Source organism: Heloderma suspectum, chromosome 1 (genome assembly GCF_057233095.1).
Source record: "Heloderma suspectum isolate Gila_16-S chromosome 1, 16-S_ref, whole genome shotgun sequence".
Taxonomy (NCBI): Eukaryota; Metazoa; Chordata; class Lepidosauria; order Squamata; family Helodermatidae; genus Heloderma; species Heloderma suspectum.
Window position 1 is genome coordinate 156,355,337 of NC_139458.1, and position 23,638 is coordinate 156,378,974.

Genomic DNA, 23,638 nt, shown 5'->3' on the forward strand with positions numbered 1-23,638 from the left:
AGCTTTAGCCTTCCTGACGCCATCCCTGCAATTCTATGCTACCTGCCTGTATTCTTCCTTTGTTGCTTGGCCTTCCTTCCACTGATTATATGTATCCTTTTTTGTTTTCAACAAAACGATTATATGTATCCTTTTTTGTTTTGTTTTCATCTCTAAGCTTTTTGTGAAGCCACACTGGCTTCTTCTGTTGTCTTCCACCTTTTTTCTTGTTGGAATTGTTTGTAATTGTTCCTTGAGAATTTCCTTTTTTAAAAACTCCCACCCATCTTGGACTCCTTCTCTTGTTAGAGTCGCTTGCCATGGGACCTTACTGATCATTGTTCTGAGTTTATTAAAATCAGCTTTCCTAAAATCCAGGGTAGGTGTTTGGCTACACTTGGCTTTTGCTTCCTTTAGAACCAAGAACTCAAGTATAACATGGTTGCTTTCCCCCAGAGTTCCTGTAACTGCTACGTTATCCACTAAGTCATCTCTGTTGGTTAGGATCAAGTCAAGAATAGCCAATCCTCCAGTTCCTTCCTCTACTTTCTGCAGGAGGAAGTTATCTGCCACACAAGTCAGGAATTTCCTGGAGGGGCCATGTTTTGCAGAATATGTCTCCCAACAAATATCAGGGAAATTGAAGTCTCCAATTATTACTATATCATGCTTCCTTGCCCCTTCATGGATCACTGCCTTGTTGTGGTGAAGCGGCTTGCATAACTCAGTGAAGCCATAAGTTATGCCATGCAGGGCCACCCAAGACAGACAGGTCACGGCGGACAGTTCTGACAAAATGTGGTCCACTGGAGAGCCCCTCTTCTCCCCATCTGGCCTGTTAATCCCCCAATGCCGTACTTCCCCCTACCCATGACCACACTAATAGGGGCACACCCTTCCCCCCTAGATTATCCAATGAATTTCCAAGGCACATGTTAAACTAACGGTATAAAATAGAGAGCCATAGCCCTTGATGCCCCCTTCATGGATGACTGCCTTGTTGTGGCGAAGGGGCTTGCGTAACTCAGTGAAGCCATAAGCTATGCCATGCAGGGCCACCCAAGATGGACAGGTCATGGTGGAGAGTTCTGACAAAATGTGGTCCACTGGAGAAGGAAATGGCAACCCGCTCCAGTATTCTTGCCAAGAAAACCCCATGGAACGTATCACAAGGCTAAAAGAGATGACATCGGAAGATGAGCCCCTCAGGTCGGAAGGTGTCCAATATACTACTGGGGAAGAGCAGAGGGAATTTCCAAGTAGCGCCAGAAAGAGTGAAGCAGCTGGGCCAAAGCCAAAAGGACACTCAGCTGTGGATGTATCTGGTGGTGAAAAGAAAGTCCGATGCTGTAAAGAACAATATTGTTTAGGAACCTGGAATGCAAGATCAATGAATCAAGGTAAGCTGGAGGTGGTCAAACATGAGATGGCAAGATTGAATATCGACATCTTGGGAATCAGCGAACTAAAATGGACAAGCATGGGCGAATTTAATCAGGTGACCATTATATCTACTACTGTGGGCAAGAATCCCTTAGAAGAAATGGAGTAGCACTCATAGTCAATAAAAGGGTGGGAAAAGCAGTACTGGGGTACAGTCTCAAAAACGACAGAATGATCTCAGTACAAATCCAAGGCAAACCATTCAACATTACAGTAATTCAAGTCTATGCCCCAACCACTGAGGCCAAAGAAGCTGAGGTTGATCGGTTCTGCGAAGACGTACAACACCTTCTAGAACTAACAAAAAAAGATGTCCTTTTCATCATAGGGGATTGGAATGCTAAAGTAGGAAGTCAAGAAATCACCGGGATAACAGGCAAGCATGGCCTTAGTGTACAAAATGAAGCAGGACAAAGGCTAATCGAGTTTTGCCAAGAGAACACGCTGATCATAGCAAACACTCTTTTCCAACAGCACAAGAGGCGACTCTACACATGGACATCACCAGATGGTCAATATCGAAATCAGGTTGATTATGTACTTTGCAGCCAAAGATGGAGAAGCTCTATACAGTCAGTAAAAACAAGACCTGGAGCTGACTGTGGCTCAGATCATGAGCTGCTTCTTGCAAAATTTTGGCTTAAATTGAAGAACACAGGGAAACCACTAAATCATTCAGGTATGACCTAAATCGTGTCCCTTATGAATATACAGAGGAGGTGACGAATAGATTTAAGGAATTAGACCTGATAGACAGAGTGCCTGAGGAACTATGGACGGAGGTCTGTAACATTGTTCAGGAGGCAGCAACTCAATCCATCCCAAAGAAAAAGAAATGCAAGAAAGCCAAGTGGCTGTCTGATGAGGCTTTACAAGTAGCTGAGGAAAGAAGGGAAGCGAAAAGCAAGGGAGAAAGGGGATGATATATCCAACTGAATGCAGAGTTCCAGAGAATAGCAAGGAGAGACAAGAAGGCCTTCTTCAATGAACAATGCAAAGAAATCGAGAAAAACAACAGAATGGGAAAGACTAGAGATCTCTTCAAGAAAATGGGAGATCTCAAGGGAATGTTTTGTGCAAAGACGGGCATGATAAAGGTCAAAAAAGGCAGGGACCTAACAGAAGCAGATGAGATTAAGAAGAGGTGGCAAGAATACACAGAAGAACTATACAGGAAAGATCTGAATGTCCCTGATAGCCATGATAGTGCGGTCACTGAACTTGAGCCGGACAACCTAGAGAGTGAAGTCAAGTGGGCCTTAGGAAGCATTACTAACAACAAAGCTAGTGGAGATGACAGTATTCCAGCCGAGCTATTTAAAATCCTAAAAGATGATGCTGTCAAAGTGCTGCACTCAATATGCCAACAAATTTGGAATACTCAACAGTGGCCACAAGACTGGAAAAGGTCAGCTTACATTCCAATTCCAAAGAAGGGCAACGCCAAAGAGTGTTCAAACTACCGTACAATTGCGCTCATTTCACATGCCAGCAAGGTTATGCTCAAAATCCTACAAGCTAGGCTTGAGCAGTATGCGAACCGAGAACTACCGGAAGTACAAGCTGGGTTTCGAAGAGGCAGAGGAACTAGAGATTAAATCGCCAACATTTGCTGGATCATGGAGAAAGCAAGAGAATTCCATAAAAACGTCTGTTTCTGCTTCATTGACTACACTAAAGCCTTTGATTGTGTGGATCACAACAAACTGTGGCAAATTCTTAAGGAGATGGGAGTACCAGACCACCTTACCTGTCTCCTGAGAAAGCTGTACGAAGGCCAAGAAGCAACAGTAAGAACCGGACATGGAACAACCGAGTGGTTCCAAATTGGGAAAGGAGTACGACAAGGCTGCATATTGTCACCCTGCTTATTTAACTTATATGCAGAGTACATCATGAGAAACGCCGGGTTGGATGAATCACAGGTCGGAATTAAGATTGCCAGGAGAATTATCAACAACCTCAGATACGCAGATGATACCACCCTAATGGCAGAAAGTGAAGAAGATCTAAAGAGCCTCTTGTTGAGGGTGAAAGTGGAGAGTGCAAAAGCTGGTTTGAAACTCAACATTACAAAAACTAAGATCATGGCATCTGGCCCCATCACTTCCTGGCATATAGAAGGGGAAGAAATGGAAGCAGTGACAGGTTTTATTTTCTTGGGCTCCAAGATCACCGCAGACGGTGACTGTAGCCATGAAATTAAAAGACGCTTGCTCCTTGGGAGGAAAGCTATGGCAAACCTAGACAGCATAGTAAGAAGCAGAGACATCACCTTGCCGACAAAGGTCCGTCTAATCAAAGCTATGGTTTTCCCAGTAGTAATGTATGGCTGTGAGAGCTGGACTATAAGGAAGGCTGAGCGCCGAAGAATTGATGCTTTCGAACTGTGGTGCTGGAGAAGACTCTTACGAGTCCCCTGGACTGCAAGGAGGTCACATCAGTCAATCCTCAAGGAAATCAACCCTGAGTGCTCATTGGAAGGACAGATCCTGAAGCTGAAGCTCAAATATTTTGGCCACCTAATGCGAAGAGAAAACTCCCTGGAAAAGACCCTGATGCTGGGAAAGATTGAACGCAAAAGGAGGGGACGGCAGAGGATGAGATGGCTAGATAGCATCACCGATGCAATGAATATGAACTTGAACACACTCTGGCTCTGGGAGAGAGCGGAGGACAGGAAGGCCTGGCGTGCTATGGTCCATAGGGTCAGGAAGAGTCAGACACGACTTAACGACTGAACAACAACATGTTTCCTTGAAACACTGGCTATTTGCTTTTCAAGAGTTTCATCCTCGTCTTCTCCTTGATTGGGTGGCTGGTAGTAGACTCCGACCATCATGCTCCTTTTATTCTTTGCTCCATTTATTTTAACCCAGATGCTCTTGATGGAGTGGGCGGGGAGGGGGGCTGCAATAAGCCACAAAACTTTAACAGAAACCACGTTTTGGTAGCTGTTCCAGGCAATAATCCATATTCTGGAAAACGGTCTGGAACACCAACTTCAAAGTAAGCTAAATCAACCAAATTTAGAAGTCACACATAACTGGATGGGGTGGGATGCGTACTATGGTCCATGGGGTCACGAAGAGTCGGACATGACTTAATGACTGAACAACAACAACAGCAAGCCCTTGATGCAATACCTAACAAGGAGCAGTGAATGTCTGCAATTGCTCCTCTGTTCTCCAAGGTGTTGCCCTCTGGTGCTGGCGGTTGCTGGGGTATATTGAGCTGAACAGCTGTGAGGGGCCCACCTCTGCTGGTATCTGTGTCTTTCCACAAGCAGGCAGACAAGACTCTGGAGGCAAAAGATGAAGAATGCCTCTCTGCCTGCAGTGTTCAGCTGCCCAGCCTGCTGTCTCCAGTGATGCCACAGGCTTAGAGCCAAAGGCCAAGAGCACTTCAGCTCCTGCCAAAGGGCTGTGTCTTGGCCAGGAACGGCTTTTAAATACCTGCAAGGGGAGGGCAAAAGGAGACAGCCTCAACCAGGTATCTTAGCTGGTAATACAGCCCACCCCCAGCAGACTTCACCTCACAAGCATATAACTTGTGGGTTGGGGGTAAGGCTAATGGCATGCTACATTAGGATGCCATGCAAGGCATCAGTCTCTTTGGTAGCTTGTTTGTGTATTTCCGTTCTTTGGAGTGAAGGGAGCAGGAAACACTCTTGGCCTTTGGAACAGTTTAACCATCCAAATCTTCCAGCCAATAATTCTTCACCCAGAATCTTGATGTTGCTGATTCCAGTTCAAAATGTATGGTGCCTCAAAATCCTGAGATCAGTTTACAAAGAAAATCTTAAAACCAACCACACTGTAAAGAGGGATTTATTTTCCTGTTCTCAAACTGCCCCCCCCCCACATATACATGTACACACCCACATTTAAAATCCCCAGAATTCCGTGAGGAGCCCTTGAATAGCATGTACTTTGTTCCAGGATTGCACCCTCCCCTCCATTCCTCCTCTATTATTATACCTGCTAATATAGATGTAGGGCTGAGAAAGGCCCCGGTCTCAAACCTTGGAGAACCGCTGCTGGTCAGTGTTAGCTAGATGGTCCAGTGGTCTGACTTGGTATAAGGCAGCTTTCTCTGTTCGTACTAAGATAATCTAGGTATGAGATTTGGTTTTTCAATTATGGCTTTCCTGTTTTTCATTTTAGCGAGAAAGAGAGTTCTTAGCATGAACAACCATGAACTTGATATGCCAGGAAAAAAGAAACGAAAGCTAACTGTCTCCCTGCCTATAGAGGCAGAAGCAACTGTTGAGAAGGAGTCCTTGGGAGAACCAGAGCCAAGTCAGGTAAATGAAACGTTCCAGTCTGGACCTATTTGCATACCCTAAATCTTTGTCTGCGCTCGGCATCTGGGTTGTCACCACAATGAATTTGCATGAGGAAGGTGTGTCCTCCCAGGCTTTCCACGTGGATAGCTACAAGTATCCGGAAGCGATTCCTGTAAGCAAAGAGGCTATTGTGTGCTGTCGTGAGTGAAGAATGCCCCTGCTGGGAATAGGCAGTTCTACCTGCCTATGGTCCGGGTCAACCTTCCCCAACTGGGCGCCTTCCAAATTTGTTGGACTGTAATTCCCATCATCCCCAGCCAATATAGCCACTGTAGTCCAGCACATCTGGAGGGTATCTGGTTAGGGAAGGCTGGAATGGGGAACCTGTTGCCCTTCAGATGCTGTTGGACTACAGCTCCCATCAGCTTCAGTCAGCATGGCCAGTAGTCAAGAATGATAGGAGTTTGAGTCCAGCCACATCTGGAGGGCCACAAATTCAATACCCCGATCTAGGTAATGTGGTTTTGAAACTGTATTTCCGAGAACCCTGGGATTCCTTCGAAGCTTATTATGGGTTACCCAAACGAGAATATTGGTAATGGCAGACAAGTTTCCCTGAAAGCTGCTTGCATGCCCACTACTGCTCCTCCCCTCCAATTTGCAGGTGCAGGGGCATGTTCTAAGGCAGGGGTCCCCAACCTTTCTTGAACCCATGGGCACATCTGGGAATTTGAGAAACTGCTGTGAGCACCATTACAAAATGGCTCCCATGGAGGATATGAGTAGTCACATAATGGCTGCCGTGGGGGCCTGGCTAGGCAAATGTGAGCTTAGGTGGTGGCGGGGGGAGGGAAATAGTGAGGCTAGAGGCTGGGAGGGGGCGGGAAATAGCAAAGCAAAGGGGTAGAGGGGAGGGAATGTCCGGCCCCAGCTTCAGCACTGCAGTGGGCCTTGTCGGCTATAGTCAGGGTTTGATTAGAAGTAGCCTGGAAGGGCCTGGGCCTATTCAGCCTCTGGAATGTCAGAATCTGTGTGAGCTTGTCTCTGGCAGTGTTCTCAGAGCAGAGCCGGGGGGAGTCCACCTGCTGGTCTGGCCTTGGCAGGCAGGGGGGCTGGAAGCTGTCTGTGAGAACCTGACAGAGGTGGGGTGGGGTTTGCAGGAGGGTCGCCCAGGTTGAAGTGTCAATGCTTAAGGGCTGAGCAGTGACGCCCTGTTTAAACAGGGGCCAGCAGCCGTGGTCTGTCAAGGGGCCCAGAGGTGTTCCTAGCAAAGGCTCCTCGCCTTTGCGTTAGCTTAGAAGGGCAAAGCATGACTGTAAGACACCTCCTCCAGACCCCTTGATGGACAAGGGCTTTTGGCCATTCAGCAAGGCCCCTGTCTAAACGGGGCTAGAGCCTGGGAGGGCGGGAGAAATAGCAAAGCAAAAGGGTCTAGTGGGGAGAGAGGGTGAGGCTAGAGGCCTGAAAGGGAGAGAAAGAAGAAGGCTGCAGATGGGGAAGAGAGAGAAATAGCAGGGAAAGGGGTTGTGGGGACAGAAATAGGATAGAGACTGGGACTAGGGAGAGAGAGAAAGCAAAGGAGAAAGTCTGTGTGTGGGGAAGATTGGGCAGGGCCAGAAAGCAGCTCTTTCCTTCTTTGCCTCTCAGCAGCTGTTCTGAAGCAGGTGCACAAGCAGGAAAGAGAACCCCGTGCCCTTTTTTCAAGGTTTTTATGTTAAAATTTACTTTTTTGAAGAGGGCAAGGAGTAGAGAGGGTGAGTGCCGTTGGAGGCCCCCATGGGTGCCATGGCACCCACAGGTACCGTGCTGGAGACCTCTGTTCTAGGGTGTGTTCTCAGTTGATGTGGGGTGACTGTGAGACCCAGGCTACTTGGATAGTGTCCTGTATGAACAGTGAGCCTTAGAACATGCCCCGTGATCCCTTTGCAGAATTCAGGTGATCCCTGGCAGATGGTCAAGGATTCCTCAGCAGATGATGGGGAAAGAGCTTCCTGAAGTTTGATAACTACTGTTCTAATAGAACAATTGTATGCATGTTTACCCAGAAGTAAATCCCACTGTGTTCATTGGGGCTTACTCCTAGATAAGTGAGCATAGCAGGTGATTCAGGCTGCAGTTCTATGTTCTTGGCACACATGAGTTTCCTGGGTAGTTGGAACAGACAACACGGAGGAAGATTTTGACGGTGTGAACTAAGCTATAGAGGTCGCATTTGGATGTTGTGCTAAACCATAGTTTAGGATGATGTGAATGAACGGCAGCAAGCCTCAGGCTTGTGTACTTCCCTCTCTGCTCGCCTCCTCTTGTTGCACAAAATGCTAGTTTCGCCCCCTGGAGGCTAGTCCAATTTGCCCCAAAGAGGAGAGTCAACTTCAGGCTGGGTCCAACTCGATTTTATTGTTTGCAAACAGTTCGACAAAGGAGCTCACGCTCAAAGCAGAGTCGACCCTGGGCAACCTCCGCGCTACAGTTTTATCACTTAGCTTGCATTCCTTAGCCAGCGTGTTACTTTTGATTGGTTGCCAGCGGTTTGCTTAGCAACCTTATCTTAGGGTTACTATCTGCTCATTCCAGGCGTGCGCAGCTCTTACAGTACTATGTGCTGCTTAAGACACATACAATGGCTTTTAGGTTACATTTTTACTACAATTCCCCCCTCAAAAGGCTTTTCTCAAATTTATACTCTCTTTGGTCCCGCGGTGGACTACGCACTTAAAGGCGCAAACTATTATCGCTGCGGCATTGACGGTTTTCTCTAAACAGCAAGTGAGGCCTGGGACGCCCTTGTTCTAGCTACTAGAATGTTGACAACAAAAACACAGTTTTTTTGAACTTTTGGAACTCAGTTTTGTTCTGTTCATCAGGAACCCTTGAAACGAGAGCGTCCCCTTTCTGTAGAGCTACTTGAGTCCTTTCAGGGGTTCATTATTCCAACGGTGACCTTCAGGTGGGTCAGCTTCCGGTGTGACCCTCTCTGGTGCAGGTGATGCCTTTATTCAGTGTGATGAATCCACTTCTTTTCTTTGGCGACTTTCATAGCAATGGGAGTGGTAAGTAGGATCTGAAACAGACCCTTCTGCTTCTTGGTAGGTGGTTCATCTTTCTAGGACTGGATTAGCACCCAATCGCTGGGATTGAGATTATGCACTGGAGCATCTAAAGGCCAGGATTGGTGCGGTGTCGCAAACCTGTGAAAACAAAACAGACTGCAAAGCAGTAACATAACCTTGAATCTTAAAACTTTTACTTTTAAATTCACATTTAAGCTATCAGCCATAGGTAATATCCGAGGTGGGCACTTATGGAACGTTTAAAAGGTGTCAATTTAATACTTCCCTTGGGGGTGCACCATACTCGAGTCAAGGTGATTGGCAAGGCCTGTGGCCTTTCAACTTAATCTTTAAACAAATTTTAATGAGCATTGTCTTTAAGGTGCGGTTCATCTTCTCAACTTGACTTGTAGATTGAGGTTTCTAAGGGGGGTGTAGCTTCTAGTTAGTTTGTTATGCCTGGGCCACTACTTGCGTCACTTGTCCAACAAAATGGGGCCCCTGATTTGATTCACTCTCTTTAGGTAACAAGAGCTTAGGGATTACTTTTTAACAGGATCTTGGCTACTGTCTGAGCGGTGCAGTCAATTGCTTTTATCATTACTAGCAGGTACCGATAGCCATGAGGCTGGGGCAACTCTGAAAAGTCAATTTGAAATCTCTGAAAAGGATAGTAAGCGCATGGGCGACTTCTCATTTGAGCTGGGGGCTCAAACATCTTTGAATCATTTTTGAGGCACAAAGGGCAGTTAGCCACTGTTCTCAGGTCTTGGTCCAACCTGAAGGAGGTGCTATCTGCCTCGGGCGCACTCAAAATCGGGGTGCTAAAGAGGGATGATCCCTTTATTAGCTAACCATAATTTTTGAACTTCTCAATGAGCGGCTTCAAGCCTGCACAGGTGGCTTTTTTCAGAGGATACTGCCTCACGCACACAGGGCTCTCCCTTTTTAAAGAAGATTTTAATTTGTGTTATGCATTTGGTCGGGCAGGGATTCTGTCTGCCCACACACATGGATTAACATTCTCTAAAATCTCAGTCCCTTTGGCCTCTGACACAATCTTGATTGCTTGAAGGGCCATTCGATAATTTGAGCCCTGCGTTGCTGGCAGCTGTACTACAATCTGATTATCACGGAAGAAGATTTTAGCTTGCAGTTTTGTTAACAAGTCCCGCCCCAAGAGGGCAACCAGGTATGCAGATGAAACTACAAAGGCATGTTCCAGTATGTTATTTCCAGTCTTCGTGAGGAGGGGCTTACACATGGGCAATTTAGTTTGTTTTTTTTCCCTTTAATTTCTTCTATAGTTACATGCTTTCCACTTTCTCTTGCCGGGGGGCTTCACAGGGATCATAGAAAATGTGGCTCCAGTATCTACTAGGGCTTTACAGTCCTCGCCACCAACCTTTACTTTTACCTTGGGATTCTCCCGAGCGTTTGTTCGTAGGGTGGTGGCCCTTCAGCTAGACTCCCCCCCACTGGAGGACCCTGCCAGCATTTGGCAGCCTTCAGGGTGAGTCTCTTTTCTCTTTTCTTTCAGCTCTGGACAATCTTTCTTCCAATGTCTCTTCTCTCGGCAATACGCACATTTATTGAGCCCCGGTCGGCCCTTTCCTTTTCTGACCCCCCCTCTGGTCGCTTCTGTGCTCTCAAGCTGCTGTTTATATCTCCGCCCATGGTGGCTGCCAGCATTGCCTTTTCCTTTTTCCAGGAATGGCACTTTTTTATGTGCTCTCATGTGCACCATAGCTCTAAAAACTTCATGATCTGGGGTCTGATAAGGCTAAAGCAGGCGGTGATATTAAGGCTTGCTTCAATTTAAGAAAAGCCTTTTTTATTTTAATTGTCCACTTCTAGTGGGTAATATTTTTGTTAAAGCTTCATACGGGGGCTTCACCCCTTTTTATGGCTACTATAGCCTCCCTCTTGTAACAGGCACACTTATCTTTTGGCTTGCCTGTTCTGCAGATCATGTTTCAAATTCTCTGTGCCATGCACCAGTTTTAACTCTTTGTTTTCTCTGCAAGTTAGGCTGTTTGCCATTGCTTCGACAGAGACTCGCTTGCTTAGATCTTCAACGACACACATTTGGGATAAGCTTTTTTTCTTTTTTTTTAAGCCTTTTTGTCTGCTACTTTCTTCTGCCTTCTTTTATACCTTTTTCATATCATTAAAATCTAACACCATGACTGGAAAACATTTGTTTTGTATAGTAGGGCATGGTGGAGCAGATCTACCCATTATACTGCTCCTCTGACTGCATGGTCAGGGCCCATCAAAATTAAGGGAAGGGCGTTCTCATATGTGGAAAGAGTTCCAAGCCACCATTTTTGCATCGGCAACTCCACACTGCATGAGTTTTGGCAGAGTGTCAGGTTTGCCTCTGAGCAAATGGAACGTCAGAACAGTTCAGATTTTGAGAAAGAGCTGGAACACATGGGGCAGGAACTTTCTTAGGCTTCAGAAACACAGCTGGGCTTAGAAGTATCACGGGAGAGTGGGGGACTCTCTCTCTCTCACCTCTTAAGTTAAGAGAATTTGCTGCCCCCTTTTTAAAGGGAAACTAACTTTCGTAGTTTCTCTTTGAACTTTTTGAAGGCTGTTTCCTTTGTAGTCTATGAATCTCTAGCAATTTGTATCTGTATGCTTCATTAGGGTAAATGAAATCAAAGCCTTGGAAATCATAGAATCATAGAATAGTAGGGTTGGAAGGGGCTTACAAGGCCATCGAGTCCAACCCCTTGTCCAGTGCAGGAATCTAAATCAGAGCATCCCTGACAGATGGCTGTCTAGCCTCGTCTTGAATGCCTCCAGGGTGGGAGAGCCCACCACCTCCCCAGGTAATTGGTTCTATTGTCGTATTGCTCTAACAGTTAGGACGTTTCTCCTGATGTTCAGCTGGAATCCAGCTTCCTGTCACTTGAGCCCATTATTCCGTGTCCTGCACTCTGGGATGATTGAGAAGAGATCCTGGCCTTCCTCTCTGGGACAACCTTTCAAGTCCTTGAAGAGCGCTATCAGATCTCCCCTCAGTCTTCTCTTCTCAAGGCTAAATATACCCAGTTCTTTCAGTCAAATGCAGCTTTTTATCTGAGTGTTGAAATCACAAATCAAACTGTACACTGAGCTGATCACAAACAAACACACAATCTACAACAACGGGAGTTGAAGGCTATGACAAGCCTCACAGTACTTTTTATGGCAAGTCTTTAACTGGCCAAAGTTCCAGTCCATGTGCAGAGTGCCTCTAACAAAGAAGGCTTTGGGCCATAAAGAAGGGATGTTCTTAACAAAAGCTCTGTGTCTCTTCATCAGTTCGAATGGGGAAGGTGTAACCTTACACCTCTTCTAGATTCCTCCACAGGTAAGAACAGAGCAGTGCTGCTCAGCTTTCCAGCTGTGATGCTTTTCTTGTTTTTTTTTTGCAAATCTCACTCTTTTGTCAGGTCCTCACAGACACCTCCAGCCTCTCTGCTTGCTAAGGCTAAACCAGCCACGGCGAAGGGGGGTTAGGCAAGTCCCCTTGGCTCTGCTCTGAGCAGGCTGACAGAGATAAGCTTACACAGACCCTGATATTTTAAGAACTTGCTCTGTCTTTGTTTCTTGATTTTGCCACAGTCTTTAAGTCATCAAACAAATCTCTTTCTTCAGAAGTTGCAACTTTTTCAACTGCTTTTGCTTCTTCTAACAAACTTGGATACGGTGGCAGACAAACTGTCTCTGGCGGGCCCCCTCCCTCCCCCAACAACCTCTCTTCCCAACCTAACAGACCGAATCAGACGGGGGGGAGCTCAGGGCACCTTGGGCAGGGTCTCCCAGTCTTCAAGCTCCTTCCGTGGGGCTTGAATCGGGGGGAACAGGGGCCTTGGGCTTCACCTCGGAGCATACCATCATGACTTTATAATATTGAACTTTATATTCAACCTTTTCTCACCTTCAGTGGATTTTGGTTGGCACTCATCCAAATGCTGATAACCTCACCTTCCCTGAGGCAAATTTATCTCTTACTACTTGATTCAGACACCACCCGGGGTCTCTTGCCCCTGTGGTCCTTTGCCAGTAACACATTTACACATTTACACTTCTGTAACTAAGCGGGATTCTTTCCGCACCAATTTAACCAACTATCAATATAAGCGAATTGATCCCATTGCCCATTATTCACCACATTTTTATATACAGCATTTACAAGATTTACACCAAAGGATCCTATGTCTGGCCAACTAATTCCAAATGCTGGCCATTCCAACTGACAGAGTGTAACCAGCTTGCCTTTCGACATCTTAGTACACGGAGTCTGACAAACCTCAGACGCTTGACTTTGCTAAAGTTCTTTAGCATGCATCCCAAGGGAGTGGCAGAGCTTTCTAAACGGGAGCTACCCGCCCCCATTGTGCCTACCTCTATTTGAAACCATACACGGAGCCTGACAAACCTCCGACACTGACACGGAGTCTGACAAACCTCAGACGTTTACACAGAGTCTGACAAACCTCAGACGCTCCGAAGGCAACTCAAACAGAAAGACAGAAGGGAAATCAAGTACTTACTCTGCCCAACACCCTAGTGCCGTCTCTTCAGACCCGTTCAGCCTGGTTGACTCAATCAATGGAGTCCACGCCTTTAACCTCCTGGGTGTCCCGACCCCCGTACTCTGGTGCCGTGGCAGACCTCAAAGGCGGTCCGGCGCGCCCCACAGGCACCTTTGCCGGTTCTGTCGTTTGACCCCAGGTTGGTCCAAGGGACTCCTGGCTGGCTCGCCAGTTTGTTGCACAAAATGCTAGTTTCGCCCCCTGGAGGCTAGTCCAATTTGCCCCAAAGAGGAGAGTCAACTTCAGGCTGGGTCCAACTCGATTTTATTGTTTGCAAACAGTTCGACAAAGGAGCTCACGCTCAAAGCAGAGTCGACCCTGGGCAACCTCCGCGCTACAGTTTTATCACTTAGCTTGCATTCCTTAGCCAGCGTGTTACTTTTGATTGGTTGCCAGCGGTTTGCTTAGCAACCTTATCTTAGGGTTACTATCTGCTCATTCCAGGCGTGCGCAGCTCTTACAGTACTATGTGCTGCTTAAGACACATACAATGGCTTTTAGGTTACATTTTTACTACACTCTGATGCAGCCATGAGGAAAAGATTGGAAGCTTCCATTTTTGCTTAACCACAGCTCATCATGTCATGTGGACTGACAAACTGTTAACTGTGATTTGTTTGAAACAATGCAGCTTCAGGTTATGAAGTTGAGCTGTTTAAAAAAGTTATAGTTAGCATTAAGCGCAGCTTAGGGCTTGGACAAAATGCTACACTGTGGTTAATGGAAAATGGAAGGAAAACCTTCCAATCTCCTCTTCACATTCAGGCCAGAGGAGTGGGAAAGTAGGAGTGTGCGAGCCTGAGGCTCACCTAGGCTCATTAACATCATGCTAAACTATGGTTTAGCAAGACGCCTGAATGTGGCTAGTCTGTTCCCCTGGGAAGAATGTTGGCTAACTGTTGTTTTGCTTTCAGGAGCCCATTGAAGCTAGAGAACCCCAGCAGCCAGGTATGTTTCTTTAAAACAGACTGAAAAGTAAAGATTAAATATGTATTTTATAATAGTTGCAAGTTTGCCTCTTTCTGGGAAATGTGGAATATTATTCTAAATGCTAAATCTTTGCACTTGGTCCTAAACACATTGTATATGGAAGCAGGGCCTGCCAATTTTGATGGAATTTTGAATTGCAGCCATAGATGAAACTAAGCGAGTTAGGAATCAGTTATGTTGAAAACTCTGGGGCTTAGTTCAGAGTTAGTGTAGTTAGGAGCATGCTGTAAGTGCCTTGTGCTCTGGTCCCAAAAGACCTTTCTTGGATGTAGCTGCTGCTAATTTCAGCAAAGCTGCCTTTTGTAAATATGCTTAAGATTGCACTCCTAGGGTGCTCCCATTTAGACTACTAACTGCTATACTTGGTTCATTCTCTTCTTATGGAGCATCCACTCACTCTTGTTATCAAATCATTGTCCTCGCAGTGGTTCTTCCATCTTAGACTGCTGAAAATCCTACTTCTTTTTGGGAGCAACAGTACAGAAGTGAGATCTCCGTAAGTGTGGGTTGTTTGTAGCGCTACTTTTCTGTCCTGCCAAAAAGCATGGTTTTAACATGTCCAGTATTTGGCTGGGTGCACTTGCTGCCACTTGACATGCTTTCTGTATAAACTTTTCGGCGAGTACTATTTCATCACCCTATTAATTTTTAATTGCTCTTTTAGGTAGTACTAAAATGCTTTCTGTTAAAAATAAATAAATATCAGCACAATAGCACTTAAATGTAAGGGTCTTAGGGCACAGTCCTATGGGGATGGCCATTAACTTCTGCATTCGGAGGCATATGGCCATCCAAAGCAGAGTGGGAGGCCGTCTTCGCCTCTGTACTCCTCCTGCTCTGTATTTTCACTAGATGGTGTTTTTTGCCCATCTAGTTCTGGTGTCGGGGAGAAGGAGGGAAAGAGGCTGGGGAGGCCTGGGGATAGAACATAAGCTGTTCCCTCCTTCCCTGCCCACCAGCATGCCCCCTTCCCCTTATCTCCGAGGTCACTTTTGCAACCTCAGAGAGGCAGCCAGTGCGGTTGTCTCCATGCCAGCTGCAAGGGGGAGGGAGGGAACTCAGACTCCTGGGTCCCAAGTCAGAGCGCTGTCTTTGATCTAGAAATCTGAACTATCCTATCGTGCCTCCAGACTCTGTCTATCGGCCATAGGATTGCTCTCCCCAAGTACTAATTAAGTAATGGATTAAAAAGACCCCCACCTTCTTTGTCACCACCATTTCAGCAATGTGTGTGTCTGGGTGTTCGTTTTTCAAATTAAACACTTTTGATTCAAAATGAATGTTGTTGTCTTGTTACATTTTATGTACAGTAATTTGGCAACCATGCTTAAACAATTAGCACATCAGCACTTATTATCTATTTCAAAAAGATTCTTCGGGGGGAAAAATAGTAACTCAGGTTACCTTGGCTATGTTGTATGGATGGAACACAGTTAAATCCACACACGCAAACAGTGAAATACCCCAACAGTTGAAAAGTAAGTTACAGTTCCACTCGTAGCTACAGCAGAAGAGCGTTTATTAGGTAGTGCTAGGAGCCACCCATCTGGAAGCACCCTTACAGTATAATCCTCTAATATCTACTCAGAAATAGGTCCCACTAAGTTCAATGGGGCCCATGTGCTGGTAAGTGGGAATAGGCTTACAGCTTGAATCGAACAAATGCATACAACTATCTAGTGTGAGCCAAAATCAAGCACGCCTCTGTATAACCACCAGCAGAAAGGGACGGAGCAACATAAGGTGCCTTGGCACAGTTGTGCTGAACTGGACAAATATCTCTGCAGCACCTAATAAAATGCTTAGCCAAACTAGGAGCTCAAAAGCAAGGCTTGATTCTCAGTTGAGGTAACAAATGATCTGTATATGATCTTAGCATAGTGATGATTGCGTGAATCCGTGTTTGGAAGACTGGCTTTTACGTGTATGTATCAGGAATGAAGAAGAGAGGCTGGCATGGCCAGTCTTCCACGTTATGCACATCCTCATTTCGTGGTAAGCTGCCCTTGGCATGAGTTGGCCTGGCTTATTTTCAGGCTAATCCAAGGTGAACCACAGGTGGCGCGTCCATCCCTTGCGATCCCCAACCCTTCTCTTGCCTGTGGTTCATTAGAAGGGAAGCGCCCAGGCGGTGCTGTGTCTGATTGTATCTTCACGCCTTTCCTGGTAAGTCTAGATTCCTAGCAAATGATACATTTGCTAAGTTCTCTGCCTGAGAAGCTTATTGAAGGGCAAACTATGAAATCCTTTAAAATAGCATAAAGGGTCGGTGAGGAAAAGGCATTATAAGCCATGACCAATACATTCTTCTCTGAACTAGATCCCCATCCCTGTTGCGATGGTGGTTGATAGACATATGATAGCAGATGTATGATTCAAATTTTGTTGCTTGGAGAGCAAATAGCTTTAAATAAATTTTAGGTTGGGCTCATACAAAAGCATGGGACAAACCTGTTATCCTTTCCTTTTTTTATTTCAGCCTGTCCAGGAAATGTGGCAGGGGAGCTGATGACCCAGGAGGACTTCAGTGTGGTGGTGGAGACAGCTGCGGGGAAGGAAATTGAGGTGGAAATTTTGGAGATGTACTTTGAAAATAAGAAGCGCTCTGGTGGGGGCCCCATTAAGTCCTGTGTTGAAGATGGCCACCGGTTTATCATCACCTTTGAACATAAAGCAGGTATTTTTTTTAAGGGCTTCTCACATCAGCAGAGGGCTCTGCGGTTTGTATCCAGCTCTGTCATTCTGCTGGTCGATGGGGTTCCATCAGCACAACTGGGAGCGGGGCTCTCTCTCGCTCCTGCAGCTCTCTGTGCACACTCAAAATCTCCTCTGGAGGGCTGAGAAACCCCCTAGAGCAGATTTTCAGGTGGCGTGGAGAGCTGTAGGGGCAGAGAGGGAGGGAGATTGTCCTGTTACACTAGGGCTCTTCTGCTAGTGTGATGCTGGATTTAATCCATTGTTTGGAAAGGGTAGGATGCTTCTTCCTATTTTCTGTCCTCCTGAGCATTGAGAGAGCTGGTCCTTACACCTGAGCAGTCACATGGCTGCTTTATGTTTAGTTGTGTGAGAGCTGCTGTCTGTGGTAGCCATCTGGATATCCATTCTATGTGGTAAAGCAACAATACACAAATGGCTCATCGCATGCAATGTGTTCAGAGTTTAAAACACCACCAAGCGGCCATGTGAATGGTTTTCTAGGGGTGTGTTTCCACACTATCGCCTTCACTTCTTTTCCAACTTTGTTGCGCTGTTTCCCCAAGCGCATTTTCTCTTGCGCATGTTTCCATTGCCCCAAAGGGCCCGGTCTATCATCGTTGTACCCTGGTGGGCTGCACTGTTTCCACAGAGCCCTAATTGCGTTATTCTCTTGATGGCTGGGTGAAGTCTTTTTGGAGTTGGTTGGGTCTGCTTACCCCATCTGTTTTCCCGCCTCCTCCTGTTTCTGATTCTCCCCTCCCTCACCCCCTGTGCCCCCCTGAAGTTTCCCGCTCTGGCCAGTCTCCTCCTTGCCTTCCCAGCCCTTTTGTTTTGCTTTAGAGAAGGAGCAAAAAATCAAAGCCCTGTGTCTGGAGCATCCCACACTCCTTTGAACTTTCTTGCCCCTAAAACAGGTGCTTATGTGTGCATCTTTTCATCTCTGCCTGACTGCTCCATCCAGGATCATCTCCCCCTCTCCTTCACACAACTTCAGTGTTCCCGCCTCCTCGGCCGTGTTTCCGGGAAACAGAAGGAGAAGCTAATGGAGGAGTACGGGGTTTTTAAAAAGGCTTTCCCCTTCTCCCCCCCCCTGCCTTTCTTCTTTCCCCTGAAAGTCCAGATCCACCTGCATTTCAGAAGGAAGCCTCATTGAGCACAATGGGAGTTACTTCTGAGTAGACAGACATATGCTTGTGCTGGGAAAGGGAGGGGGGAGAACACAAAGAAGGAAACTAGCCCCCATTTTAACCCAGAGGACCTCATTGACCACAATGGGAGTTACTTCTGACAAGACAGTAATGGGTTTGTCATGGGAAAGAGAGCAAAACCAGCCCGCATTTTAATGCACAGGATCTCTGTTTGGAAGCTGTGAAGGAGTTACGTTCTAAGGCAATGGACCGAAGTCTCAAGATCTCACTTAATCGCATTTAAGGTATTGGGCTTAAACGTGTGCCATTTCAACTGAGGGGGGATCTCTGTAAGTTCTGATGTAGACATTCAAAGGCAAGCCACATTCAGCACAATGGGAGTTACTTCTGAGGATACACTAATGGGTTTGTTGTGGGAAAGAGAGTAGTAAAGACATAGACAGAATCCAGCCCCCATTGTAACTCACAGGATAATGAACTCCCCTTTCCCCCTCCTTCTCCCCATATCTGAGTCTTCCATTATCTTTCATTGTTCTCTCTCCTCTTCTTGCTGCTTTTCCTCTTTTCACAGAAGGAACACAAGCGGAACACAATGGGGTAATTTGATAGCTCATTTGATAGCTCATTATCTGCAATCTATTTAAAAATAGAACAAAGGGCATTTAGTTCAGGAGACGCCTTGGAGATTCACAGCATCATCTAAAGAGCCTGCAAACTTCCATGATTGAGCGATCTCAATAGCAGGATAAAAGCTCCATGTTAAGGAGCCCTTTGCCCTAATGATATGGGCTATAGAAACTTTGACATTGGGCCTAACCTTTGATGTTGAGTGGAGCGGCATGATGTGAGGGGGCAGGGAATGTGTGCAGCTCTGGAGTATGCAGAAACGTACAGAGCTGTCCAGGCTAATAAGGTTTTGCTGGCTGGGTGACATTATTTGCACTGTCTCTCTCCCCAACCAGATGCTCAAGAGGTTTTGCAAAGAAAGGATCACAGTGTGAAGAAAATTGCCCTGGATGTCAGAAAGCATGAGCAGGAGACGACCCAAGATCAGCCACAAATGTCAGCTTCTCTAGTTCTTGTTGAGAATGTGCAAGAGGCCATAGAGCCGTGCATGCTAGTTTTGCTGGTAGAGAATGTCAGTGGCTTATCAGAAGAAGACAAGGACTTCAGCGTGGAAATGGTCCCTGAGAAAGATGCTGCTGTAATCACTTGCATCAAACCAACTGGTAAGGGGGGATTGATTATGGGAAGTCAATAGGGTCTCTGCCACCATTTAAAGGAGTCAGTCAACTGGAAAACAAAAGAAAAGTGTGTTGTTACCAGGCTCTGAACTTGTGGCAACTTGCCTTCTAGTGTAACGTGATGGCACTATCCGTTTGTGTGTGATTGATAATAGCAAGGCTCAGATCAGGGCCTGCCCTAGGATGAATAGCATCCTGGGCAAGGAGTGCATTCAATACCCTACATCAACTTACAGTTTTCTTATCTCCCTCCCTCCCTCCCTCCCTCCCTCAAGGTGTTTATTGTATTTGTAGTGCTTATAGTGCTTGGTTATGTTGCCTCAAAGTTCTGTTGATTTTTATTGGGAATGAACAACATCAGACTGGAAATTCAGGAAAAAAATGCTTTAAAGCTAATTGATGGAAGTCCATGTTTGTAGATAGTATCCAAACAACCTGTAGAACTTATGGGAGTGGGAGGAAAGGTTAAAGATATTTACTGCTTTTTGTTAACCTAGCTCGTTGCAGTACACTAAAAAAAAAATATTACAAGCTCAGCTCATTGCCCCATTTAGCTCAGGGCCCAGGGTAAGTGGCCAGCTTGCCCTTCCCTTAAGGCAGCCCTGGCTCTGATTGTAGAGCTCAAGAATCCCTTCTAAAATAAGAGCAAAGATGTAAGAACGATTTGCTTCATTCCGTTATGTGGGCGATGGAAGCATCAGGGCAGAATACCGTGCTTCCTACATGCAGCCATGTGTCTCATCCCCATGGGCTTATCATTATCCTTGCACCCGCCAGGGGTGCACTTCTTCCACTTCTCAGTCTAAACTATCACAGCTGTATGGACAAAAGGGTGATTGAAGTTTCACCGTGGCAACTTGGCATGGTGAAACTAAACAGCAGAGTTGGTGTGGCATGGTGAAACTAAACAGCAGAGTTGATCTTTGGGAATGTGCCTTTGGGACTGGATAGAAGAGAGCAGGAGGCAAGATGGGATTCTGTGCAGAAGGTAAACAAGGTGAAAAGATTGAAGATGTGAGTGCCCCCCAGATAGTAGATAGGAGCACCTTGGGATAAGCTTGTTGAATAGGAGCATGTGGCATTCCTTCCCCTTTCCCAATGAGAATACCCCTTCTCTCCAGCTTTTTCACCCCATGCAGAAAATGCCTTCCCCACACACAATCATGCTGCCACCAAAACCTTTAAGGCTCAGATCCAACCCACACTCAGTCTTCTATCTGCAAGGACACACTTGTTTATAATATCACCTGTATTGTTTCCTTTATTACCTTGCCCTTATGTAACCCAGAGCAGAAGGTGCAGGATCTGAGTAAACAAATAAACTTTATTCATTACAGCAAATAAGTTGTTGAACAGTAAATAAGCAACTCTTCATGGTTCTACTAATGTATGTTCTCTCATACACAATACACCAGATCACACTCTCAGATCAAACACTTCACAATCTCCACAGACCCCTCTCTGTTCTAAAATCTTAACATATGAATTCCCTATCTCTGATCCCTATCTGACTCACACAGCACAGCCCACAGTTTATACAGCACACACACTTCACTCCCCCTTCATTCACTTAGCTAGTCATCACACATATGCAAATCCACCATTCTTCCTGTCACTCATCCCACTCTCACCCTTGAGATACTCAGCATAAACATAGACTTATAACAGGAACACATTACTATACTTACAGAATATATATGTATATATATGCAGATGTGTAACGTCACAGACTACATAGTCACTTGCTTTGCTTTATACTCCTTTTATATTATTATTACTATTCTGTTTGTAGACACAGACCGTTTTATTGAGACATTCAATCAGTACCGTAGGGTTAAGCAACTGAACATTCGTGCATGCCCTCTGGAGGTGACTAAGAGCATTCTGGTTGAAAACATTCCACCTGGCATCTCCAGAGATTTTATTGAAGTCTATTTTGAAAGCAAGAAGTATGGAGGTGGACCGGTATTGGATGCCAACTACTGTCCTGAAGAGAATTCTGCTGTGATTACCTTCCAGGATGGCAAAGGTAATGTGTGCTGTTAAAACATTCCTTTTGGATTATACTTGGGTTGGCTCAAAACCCCGATTATTGCAAAAAGTGGAATATATTCATAATGATTGCCATGTCTTTCGTGCTTTTCAGGTGGTTTACCAATGGAGCAGGGGGGAAGGACAAGAAAATATCAGTTTGTCTGGGTTCCAGACTCTGTCAGGCTTGTTAGGCAAGAAGACAGGAGTTGGCAAATATAGGCAGATCTTGTTTCTGTGTCCAGACTGTTCTCTCTTGATGGGAGGGTCTTCTCTTTAACCCAAAATCACCCCCTAAAGGGGATCCCACTTAAGCTCCCCATGAGAGTTCACTGACTGGCTAGCAATATGTTAGTCGCATGATAGGTGCATGTATGTGGTTCCACAAAAACTCAAAGGAGTTGCCTTTGTGTCTGAGTACAGTCAGATTTGGCAAGATGTCCTGTCCTGTACTAAGGATGCAGTTGTCAACCCACTTCCCTGGGAGTATGCCCCATTGAACACAGTGGGCAGTATCCAATGCTGCTCATACACTAGCGGGACCCAGCGCTAGGGTCTTATTCACATAGAGCTTTTATCCTGCTATTGAAATTGGTTACTCACGGACGTTTGCGGGTCTTTTAGATGACGTCATGAATCTCCAGGGTGTCTCCCACACTAAAGCACCTTTATTCCAATTTTTAAAAGATCAGAGATAATGAGCATCTCTACACCAGCCTAAAATTCCGCATTTAAAACGGGATTTCTGCTTCCGTTTTAAATGCAGGATCACAACAGATTCCCTTTACACATGCTTCCTTCCCCACGCTTTTCCCCCTCCTTTTCCCCCTTATCTGAGTCTTCCGTAGATTTCATCGGTCTAGCTCCTCTTATAGCGGCTTTTTCTTTTTCACGGAGGGAATTCGAGTGGAACTCAGGCGGGGTAATTTAATAGCTCATCATCTCCGACCTTTTTAACAATGGAATAAAGGTTATTTAGTGCAGGAGATGCCCTGGAAGTTAATGACGTCATCTAAAGGGCCTACAAACTTCCGTGAGTGAGCAATCTCAATAGCAGGATAAAAGCTCCATGTGAAGAAGCTCAATGAGCTATCAAATTACCCTGCTTGAATTCCGTTTCAGTTCCCTTGTGAAAAAGGAAAAGTCGCAATAGGAGGAGCTAGACCACAGCACCATCTAGTGGCCATATAATGAAACTTATGGAAGACTCAGATAAGGGGGGATAGGAGGGGGAAAAGGGGGGGAAGGAAGTATGTGTAGAGGGAGTCCATCGTGATCCTGCATTTAAAATGGAAGCAGAAAGCCCAGTTTTAAATGCGGGATTTTAGTCTGGTGTAGAAATGCTCTAGTGTAACAGGAAGCTAGCAGTTCCAGAAGCTACCAGAAAGAGTGGAAATGCTTGTTTGCAGAATGGTGCAGATCAGTGGATCTCACAGAAGGGAGCTCTGCTGACCTGTCCTGTTCCGCAAACAAGCATTTCCAGGGTTGCCGTAGGAAGCACTAGTTCCAACTGCACTAGCAGTGGGTCACATGAGTGCATGGGAACTAGCAGAAGTGCAGCTGCGGTATTTGATACTGCACGGTGCGACTTGATTCTGAGTGAACACGGATAGGATTGCACTGTAACAGTTTATCCTCAGCCATATTGTATTGTCTTGTGACACTGAGTTACTAGGATATCCACGTCCAGACCAATTTAAAGTGCTACGGCTTATCTAGAAAGCCCTCAATGGCTTGGGACCCAAATACGTGAAGGAACACCTCTCCCTATACCAGCCTCCCTATGTCTCGAGATTTGGAGGAGAGGCTTTGTTGAAGGTTCCTTTGACTCGTCATGTGACAACTAGGGAAAGAGCCTTCTGACTGTATCCCAATGCCCTCTTTGTGGAACACCCTCTCCAAGCAGGTGTGAGTGGTGCCAATGTTGCTGTCATTTCGGCACCAGGTCAAAACTATTTTTTTTGTTTGCCTGGACATTTTCAGTGGGTCTATTTTCTGGTTGTGCTGTTTATTGTTTTATGATCGTATTTTATCGCATATTTATTGTTCGCCGCCCTGATACAATTTGGTAAAGGGAAGTTTATAAATATCCGAAATAAATAAAATAAGCACACAACGCATCCCTGGAATTCAGTCTGGGCGTACTCGGTCGCTTTAATTGTGACGTGTGGGTATG

The 23,638-nt window shown here is 45.8% G+C and overlaps 1 protein-coding gene across 3 annotated transcripts in view; it reads left to right on the forward strand.

Annotated features, from left to right (window-relative positions):
- The first annotated feature begins 1,576 nt into the window (after window positions 1-1,576).
- The window catches only part of LOC146358324 (protein mono-ADP-ribosyltransferase PARP14-like), a 45,662-nt gene continuing 23,600 nt past the window's right edge, over window positions 1,577-23,638 (forward strand). The window contains exons 1-6 of one of the 3 annotated variants that reach the window (XM_084807791.1): window positions 1,577-2,101; window positions 5,589-5,728; window positions 14,267-14,300; window positions 16,822-17,019; window positions 19,150-19,416; window positions 21,224-21,460. In XM_084807791.1, coding sequence (XP_084663917.1) covers window positions 1,594-2,101; window positions 5,589-5,728; window positions 14,267-14,300; window positions 16,822-17,019; window positions 19,150-19,416; window positions 21,224-21,460 — 1,384 coding nt within the window. In that variant the 5' untranslated portion in view covers window positions 1,577-1,593. Of the gene's footprint in view, window positions 2,102-5,588; window positions 5,729-9,067; window positions 14,301-14,767; window positions 14,839-16,821; window positions 17,020-19,149; window positions 19,417-21,223; window positions 21,461-23,638 lie in introns of those variants that run through there. The other 2 variants (XM_084807795.1, XM_084807803.1) reach the window with 2 other exon arrangements.